Source organism: Hippocampus comes, unplaced genomic scaffold (genome assembly GCF_001891065.2).
Source record: "Hippocampus comes isolate QL1 unplaced genomic scaffold, H_comes_QL1_v1.1 scaffold175, whole genome shotgun sequence".
Classification (NCBI taxonomy): domain Eukaryota; kingdom Metazoa; phylum Chordata; class Actinopteri; order Syngnathiformes; family Syngnathidae; genus Hippocampus; species Hippocampus comes.
The window spans coordinates 82245-91547 of NW_017805556.1; the positions used below are offsets into that span (position 1 = coordinate 82245).

Here is a 9303-nt window from a genome sequence, read left to right on the forward strand (position 1 = left end):
CTTTTGTATATCTTTCTACAGTGTAGCGACCGGTTTTTATCTCCCTCTTCAGCAGATTTCTAATATGTATATTTTGGCTATGCATTACCCACATCAGAAAGTGGACAGAATTGTGCAAAAACGCTTTGGATTGGTGTCTGCAATTATCAGCTGGGGTGACACCTAATGTTTGAGTTGAAGAATTCAGAAATACTCCACACGACTCCGTGCCCCTCCACAACTCTCCACATGCAGCCCTCTTCCTCTACTTCGACTTCTTCTGCAGCATAATACTGGCTGATCCCTTGCACCCCTCCCACCGGCTGCACAAATGTGAAATGATTTACAATGTAGCCAAGCCTGATCCTGAGTCAGGCGCTGCCTCAGACCCTTCTGCACACAATGTCATGAAAAAACAGAAAAGATGAAAAAATACATGATTGATAGGCGGCCGTTAATGTTTTTCACGACATGTTTGTTCGTCATGGGGAATAAAAGAGTTAAAAACAGTCTTGACACTGAAATCTCTCATCATAGGGTAACACAATTTCCCTTTATTTCAAACACATTGAGTTCTTTGTTTTGACAGTTCTTTCACAACTAGCAGTCGAAACACCAATAACATTCTGCCAAAAAAAATCATCCCTTTTCAATCCTGTTTCTTCTGAACAGAGGGTGTGGGGGTGTTTCTGGAACCTCTCTCAGCAGATTTCGGGCAGAAGGTGGACAACACCCTGAATTAGTCGCCAGGCAGTCGCAGGGCACATATAGAAACAAACAAGCATTCACATCTCCATCCACACCGTCAATTCACAATTATGTCTGCGCTGCCAACATTCTCACTAATAAAAGCGCACATTTTATAAATACAGCATGTAAAATAGGTTGCTGCAAATATTTGGAAAAGCGAAGCAATGTCATTATAAGTAGAAAATATTTTGTACACTTTTTCATTTTAATTTATTTTGGAATGAGATGATCTGTTTTTTGTGCAACTCCTTTGACCAGTGTCGAATATCACTGAGACAAGTAAATCATTAATCCACGACTACCTTGACAGCAAATTCATTTTTAACTCAATCATTTTGAATGCCCTATGAATTTTGCTCCTGGGGTAAAGCCGTCTGTTTTATTGTTTTGGTCATTTTTCGGAGCTGAGCAGGATAAAAAAAAACAAAACAAAAAAAAAAAACACATTCAGATTCCCCAAAGCCTTGTGGATCAACATTTTCTACTGGCATACAATAATAAGAATGTTTTTTAAGAATTGCTACACGACTATCAACAATACCAGAACTTTGCATGTACTTTCACTGTATGTACTGTTTGTGTCATGTGTGTCCCCAGTGTAAGTGTAGGTGGCGGTGCTGTTGTAGCTGACAAAGCAATTCTTCTTCTGTTGGCTCCTTGACTTGCTCCCTAGAAATGGAGATGAGATGCACAAAGTTTTGGGTCAGCTCGAAAAACAACCGAAATTAACTCATGACGATCAGAATGCCAACATACTTGAACATGAGTTGAACAGATGTTTCATATCTGATCCTCTCCACATCTGTAACAGAGCAGCTGTGACTGCGATCCCACTTGTAGGTGAAGTTCTGTTGTCGAACAAAGAACAAATATTTCAGACAGAGGAGAAAATCTTTCACTGACACATGAAACTGTTATGGATTAGGAACAGTACTGCATTGTGTTGTTCAGCAAAACATTTTTAACCCTTTGATGCACAACAGATGCACACCCCTTCTAATGCACAATACGGGTCAAAAATTACCCGCATTCATTTTTCATGTTTTTTCATGTTGGCTGAGTATTTTATCTATCTTTTGAAATCAATTTATTTTATCATCGGACATTCCAAGGGTTCTTTAGATACCTTGTTTTTGATTACCACTGATCATTATTTCCATTCGTCCTTTCATACTTTATAAACAAAAGTAGTTTTTATATTATTACATTAAGTTTACACACATGGGCCAAAATTGACCCATTCATCCAAGTGTAACTAAATGACTCAAACTATAATAATAATTTGCTTCGAATCCTTACTTTAGCAGTGAAGGAGGCCAAACATTTGTGTTTGATATTTGCAACATTTGTCATTTTGTCACACAGCTTTGAAAACAGATAACACGGCTATTGAGTTGAGCCGTATGAGTAGTTAAACAACTGTAAACTGGTTGCGTTGCATTTTATTCTATTCTGCCTAAAAAATAAATAAAATTAAAAAAATAAAATACCGTAAATTCCGGATTACAAGCCGCTACTTTTTTTCCACACTTTCAACACTGCGGCGTGTAATATGAAGCGGCTTTTTAATTTTTTTTTTTTCCATCCGGGAAAAACATGGACCAATAAAATGAATGAGTCTTTCACTGAGGTCCAATGAGATTGTATGACTAATCACAACTTCCGCTCTTTTCACAGTAGCGGGGAAAAATGTGTTACCTGGCAACAGTTGACCAATAAAATGAATTCGTAGTACACAGGGGTCCAATGAAATTGTATGATTAATAATCACATTAATAATAATTAATAATCACATAATCACAACTTCCTGGAGAATATCAGACGAAAAGCATATGATGCAGCTTTTAAACTAAAAGCGATGCAATCACTCGCAATTAAAGAAGGAAATCGAGCTGCTGCCCGTAATCTTGGCATAGACGAGTCGATGGTGCGAAGGTGGAGGCTCCAGCAAGAACTGAGCCAGTGTAAAAAGACAACCAAAAAGACCCATGCACATTTGATTTGCCCCTCACTTGGACTGGAAATAAAAAAGGTGACACCTCCGTCACACTGAAAACAAGCGACCACGAGAGAAGACATTTTACCTGTGTTTTGAGCTGCGCAGCATCGGACCTAAAGCTGCCACCGATGATCATTTTTAAGTGGCTGACTATAGAAATAATTTCATATATCTTTTCCCATTTATATGATTTGCATTATTCTATTAAAGCCTAGTGGGCTGCAGTATTTCTCCTCGTAATTAAGCAAATGCACATCAAGATCTCTCTTTGTCTGGCCTCTTATAATGTGTTTCAGCGTAATTTCGTTGTGCAAATGCATATATCATGCTCATAAAAATATGGAGATTATTTTAACCTTAAGAAATTGTGACGTTTTTTTTTCTGCGGGGGTTCAGCGGGGGACCGCATCCGCGGCCTCACCCGGAGGCGCTCCAGGCGGCAGGGACGCAGAAGCAAACCCCCGCCTACTCATTGGCCAGCGGTTTATAATATGGTGCGGTGCATATAATTACAAAATTGATTTTTCTTCATAAATCTGAGCATGCGGCTCTTAATCAGGTGCGGTCTGTTGCCCGGAATTTACAGTACAATTTATGTAGGCATTGTGCTAAAACTTACTTTCTCTATTGTTCTGTTTTTTCACCTATCTGTCTGATTCAGAGGCGATTGCTCTAAGACTGCAAGGGAAGTTCAGCTTCCCCTAAAACACATATGTCAAAGTGCCGGCCCGCGGGCCAAATCCGGCCCGCGAGAATGTTTTCAGTGGCCCCTGGGATGATATTGATTTATTATTAGAACCGGCCCACGGACCGCAGCAAGCCGAGAGCCCGCAGATCTTTTACACGCACCAATACTACATTTCCCACAATGCAACGGTGACGCGCCAAGCAGTCGGCCGCTTTATTTAAATATTTATTCGTCCAGCAGTCGTTCCCATAACAGTGACATTAGCTTTCAGATACCCATCAAAAATGGCAAAACGGAAGGTGGACACTGAGAACCGGGGGTTTCAAACAAGGTGAGAGTCGAAGAACATGTTCATGGACGTAGCTGGAAAACCTGTGTGTCTTCTGTGTGGAGAAAGTGTGGCGCGATTGAAATAGTGTAATCTGAGACGACATCATGAAACGAAACACGCAAACAAGAACATGGACATGGAGGGGGAAGGGGGATTTCATTAAAAACGGTATACTTAAAGTTTGTGACGAAGTTTACCCCGAAAAAAAGCAACTCTTTTTAAACGTGAGCATTAGCAGGCTCAGCTCAGAGCCTGACCCCAAATATTGATGAACTTGTAGAAAAGTTAAGACACCACCGAGTATCAGCCTCAGCCTCAAAGAAGTGAATATTACTTATAATATACTGTGCAATCACATACTAAGAGTTTTTACTCAGTTCAAGTTTAAAAATTAAAGTGCAATATTTGCTTTCGCTGCTTGTTACTTCTTGAAGAAAGTGTTGTTTTTGGTTTATACATTTTTGCACTTTATTTTGTTGTTTTTCAATCCAATTATGTTTTAAAAATATTTTATTCGAGTAAATGATCGAATATTACTGCACTATTATTTGTTTTTCTTTTAAGTAAATTTAGCCTACTTTTGCTAAAAGAGAAAATATGGACTAGTGATAGTGCCTTGAATAATATCGGCTTTTTTCATTCATGTTATGGGTATTTTTATACAAAGGAAATTTTTTTGTGCCTGTTGAAAATTAAAGTTTACTGACATAGCCATAAAAAAATGTTGCTTTATTTATCTGACCGTATTGGAATGTATTTGTTAGGTTTTCAGTCAATTAAATTTGGTTCAATAAACAATATGTGGTTATTTTTAAAAATTTTAATGAACATTCGATCAGCCCGGCCCTCGGCTTGCAGCAAAAATTTTTATCTGGCCCTCCGTCCATTTGACTTTGACACCCCTGCCCTAAAATGTCAAAAAATAAGTGATCAAATATGTGTGTGTACATACAATTGTGTGGACATGTCATTGACTAAATATGCGCTACAACGCGCTTAACTTTTGTTCCGAATCAGCTTCTTATTACTGGTTACGACGCGACTCTCTTCTCATTCATTCCAGCAGCTTCACTGTCCTTTAAACTGTGTGGACGCTGAGTGTCTGCAGCAAGGACGCTGGGCGTCTCAGAGTAGTTCCAATGCATTGAAACGAGACGAGTCATTGGATAAATGCTGGTTTTGTCACGCCCATCGGACGCTCAGCGACGCTGGGAGTCTATGGACAGTGGGCATTTATGGGCTGGCCTGGACGCTCAACTTTTCTGCATGATGATTGGATGATCTGTCTGAGGCTGAATCACTTTTTGATTGACAGCGAAATGAACCAATCACTGATCTTTTGGTGTTGGCATCCGTGGGAGCATTTTTCAAATCTCTTTCTGTTCTTAGTTGAACTGGAGACTTCTTCTAACCATCTTAGCGACACTCTTTGTTGAAAACGACTAGTGACAGATTCATCTTTTATTTCTGGTGGGTTTTATTGTAGTTGCTTGTGTTAGCAGACTGACATATCACCACAGGGTCACAGACCATTTTCTTGAAAAGGAACGGAGAGTAGAATTCACGTATAAATATACTGACACATTTTATGATGTAGGTCGAAATTGAGCTCCCCCTCCTTGACAGACCAGCATCCACCACTGGTCTGATACCACTACACAATTGTTGGATGACATTCTCTCCTAAGTTTCTATGACCCTCCGGTCTTCGCTGTCTCCATGGAAAGACAGGTCCTTCTATTCCATAAGGTACCCTTGCGTCACACATTCAGAAGATTCTTCATCTATATTTTGCAGGCTTTGTGGGCCTGTCCTGGCGGAACATGCACCTGCCTCGGAAAGGCACAACTACTCATTTATGGTGACACAGTCCCCTGCAATTGAGGGTCAAACCGATAAAGGCCATGAATTCTTTTTTGGCAGTGTTTTTCCACTCTTTCCCTTTTGTTGTAGTGTTTCTTCGTCCCTCTTAGTTGGTTCATTTTAGAATCTCCTCAATGATGCTGTCACTCATGAACACATCCCAGGCATCTTTTGGTGAAACAGCTGATGCTCTAGGAGGAGGTCCTGGACATCTCCTCACAGGGATGAGAGTGGCTAGTGATGAACAAATCTGAAAATCAGCCGGGGGTTTGGGGGCCGCAGTGGGGTCCAGGGGCAACGGTTTGGATGGTGGCCCATTGGGCAAAGCCCCCGGAAGCGAATGGGTTTTTGAGATTTTAAAGCCTTAAAACCATTAATTTTATCAACAAAATTTTTGTTAAAATACCATTCCCTATTTGCTTACAAAATCGGCACTTTATACTAAAGTAGTTTATTTGGAGTGCATACATTAGTTTATGGATTTTGGAGATTTTAAAGCCTTAAAACCATTATTTTTATCAACAAAATTTTACAATTTTTGTTGAAATACCATTCCCTATTTGCTTACAAAATTGGCACTTTATACCAAACATGCTAAAGATTAAGTGTATTCAATGTACACACTACTCGAAACTTTCACAGAAGAAAATCCCAAGATTGTTCACTCTTCTTTCAAGTGAAAATTTGACATAGACCTTTGTGCAATTTTGCTTATGCATTCCTGGTGAGCACCAACATGTAACTTCAAATTTGCTGCTCAAAATCAAAACTAAAAAAGGAAACATATTCCCTGCCATATTTAAGATTTGTTCCTTACTTGTATTCATAAAATATTGTGTAAATGTGATAAAAAGCTATTGATTCTTACCTCATACAGAGACAGTGCAGTCCCAAACTGTTTACTCTATATGGGTTATGAATGCATTTTCCGTATAGAATGACATCGTCACACACTGTACACAGAGCTTTACCAGCGACATCAAGCTTTTTCACGAAATCCGACACAAGCACAGATAATGGTTGATCATTACTGGTTCCTACTGGGGACACCGTCAGCTTTCTATCCAACAAGTCCCATCGAAAGTTGTTTTTCAGATCCACATCTATCTGACGCACTTTAGCTTCGTCACGAGTCTCGATAACATTCGGCATTTGTTTAATACAGACCACATACAAAAGTAATTTGAATATGCTACATCCCTCATGCAAAACCATTCAGAATTAGCGTGAAAGGGGTTTAGGAAGGCGACCACGGATTGGTTGTGATTCTGCATTTGCCGATATAGCGACCAATCACAACAAGTAAGACATTGGTTTTAGCCCATATACGAAGTCACGACAAACGAGATTCAAAATGGATGCTTGCAAACTTTATTTGTAAACATTACGAGTCCCGAGTCTGCCGAAGACAAGTAAGTCCGGCAGCCCAGAAATAACACCAGACCCTACCCTCCCCCCGCTAAAATTTTCTCAACTTATTTGGAACAATATAAAAAAAGTCAATTTTGACTGGAAAAAAAGCGGAATTCCCCCAAAAAGTGGGAAAATCTCATCCCTGCCTCAGGATGTTTTTGGCTTCTTGTTCTGCCATGAGTGTGGGGGATTCTAATTCCAGTAAGATACATTTTTACTCAGCCTATTGGACTCAGTCTGAGTTTCCTCTTCAGAAGATTGATCAGAGGAGTCTTCTATATCATAAGAGGAGTCTTCTTCATCCAGGAAAGCTGGATTTCCAGATACACCCACAATTCCATCTTGACCGGGTGGCCAATATTCTGGGTCTTCATTCACAATTGTCACTAAATATCTTTTGAGGCAACGTTAAAGCAAGTGAAAAACAATACTTACATGTACTGTATTAGAGATGGCAAAGGGACCTGTGCAGAGCTGTGAAATGTTTTTTCTCTCCAAATGCAATAACGAGTAAATACACGTGGGTCATTCTGGCCCATGTGTGTAACCTTTCATTCATTCATTCATTTTCCGAACCACTTGATCCTCACTAGGGTCGCGGGGGGTGCTGGAGCCTATCCCAGCTGTCTTCGGGCAGTAGGCGGGGGACACCCTACACCAGTTGCCAGTGAATCGTAGGGCACACAGAAATGAACAACCATTCACACCCACACTCACACCAAAGGACAATTTTGAGTGTTCAATCAGCCTGCCATGCATGTTTTTGGAATGTGGGAGGAAACCGGAGGACCCGGAGAAAACCTACGCAATGCACTGTGAAGTCACCGTGCGAACCACTCGACGACCAGGCCGCCCTGTGTGTAACCTTGAGGTAGAAATACAAAAGCTGTGCTTGTTTTTACTAAAAGAAAGGAAAAGTGGAAATAATGATCAGTGGTAATCAAAAACAAAATACTTACTGCATACTTGGAAGAGTAATTGATAAAATTAAATGTTTTCAAGGTTACATCATAAAAAAAAAAAACAACTTGCATGACGTAACATAGAAAATGAATATGGGTCATTTTTGACTCATGTTGTGCATTAAAAGGGTAGTGATAGAAAAATGTCTAAAAATTGTGTATGATGGTCAAAAACAAGTTAATTGAGGAATACCTTGAATACTGAATGATGAAATTAATTGACTGCAAAGATATTGAAAATAAAAACTCAGCCGGGTCACTTTTGACCTACGTTGTGCATCAAAGAATTAATGCAACTTCAATCCATATATCTTTTTTCTATCCCTTTTGTCCTCATTGGGATTATGGGCAGTGTATGCTAGGAATGCATAGAACAGGGAAGTGCAACTGGCGGCCGGGCGGCCACATATATCCCCCGACCACAATGAGCCATCCGTCCATTTTGCATGGGTTGGAAAATGAAATCCAGGGAAAACTGGATAATACCCCAAATACCACAAAAAAACTGAAAATACAAGTGGATTTACCACTAGATGGCAGACATGGCCTCATTGCAGTTACACCAGGTTTTATATTGCCTGATACCACAACTGAGTAGGCCTACTAATTTTTTACAGATTTGGATTGATATACAGTGAAACTCCTCTAGAACGAAACCTACATGAGCGAAAATACCCCCTAATGTGAAAAAATCTTCATGCATTAACACCATTCCCATTCTCCTGCCCCCATATGACGAAAAAAAACCCTGTTGCGTTATACGAAATCATTTTCTCTGCTCCAGCCTCACGAAGACATTCACTACAACGAAGTCTAATCCAACAGCGACCGCTACTGCTTCGTTCGGAAACTGCAACAGCAACCACCACACTGGTTTACATAGTGAACGATGTTTATTTCGGTGACAGCTGCGAGTTTCCTGAACACACCATACTCATAGCTGCTCTACCATTGTCTTACTGAGCATCATCCTGGCCTCCGATTGGCCAAGAGGGACCTCACTGTCTATGTGTGTAGATACTGAAGCTAGAACCGTAGCATCCGATTAGCTGCTCAGAGTAAATTGCTTATGGCTCGACGGACATTCAAATAAACGAACGTTTCCTCGAATGCTTTACTTGTTATCATGCTAAAAACCTTACGCTAACTGGAGCGCTAATGAGAGAGAAGCACTCCAGTTAGCGTAAGGTTTTTAGCCTTCAAGAGCTAACTATGGCGATCGAGGACTACGAAGCGTCCCGTGGTTGGCTTAAAAGTTCATTGCATGACATCAGCTGAGCAACGCTGTCTTGGGTGGCGATCGAGGGGAGGTCGAGTTA

General features: G+C 40.3%; 1 protein-coding gene across 2 annotated transcripts in view; it reads right to left on the reverse strand.

Moving 5' to 3' along the window:
- Positions 1 to 438: 438 nt before the first annotated feature.
- Positions 439 to 9303, reverse strand: part of tpcn2 (two pore segment channel 2) — an 81643-nt gene continuing 72778 nt past the window's right edge. For both annotated transcript variants that reach the window (XM_019879842.1, XM_019879841.1), the window contains 2 exons: positions 1486 to 1577; positions 439 to 1398 (listed from right to left, as the gene is read on the reverse strand). In XM_019879842.1, coding sequence (XP_019735401.1) covers positions 1311 to 1398; positions 1486 to 1577 — 180 coding nt within the window. In that variant the 3' untranslated portion in view covers positions 439 to 1310. The remainder of the gene's footprint in view (positions 1399 to 1485; positions 1578 to 9303) is intronic.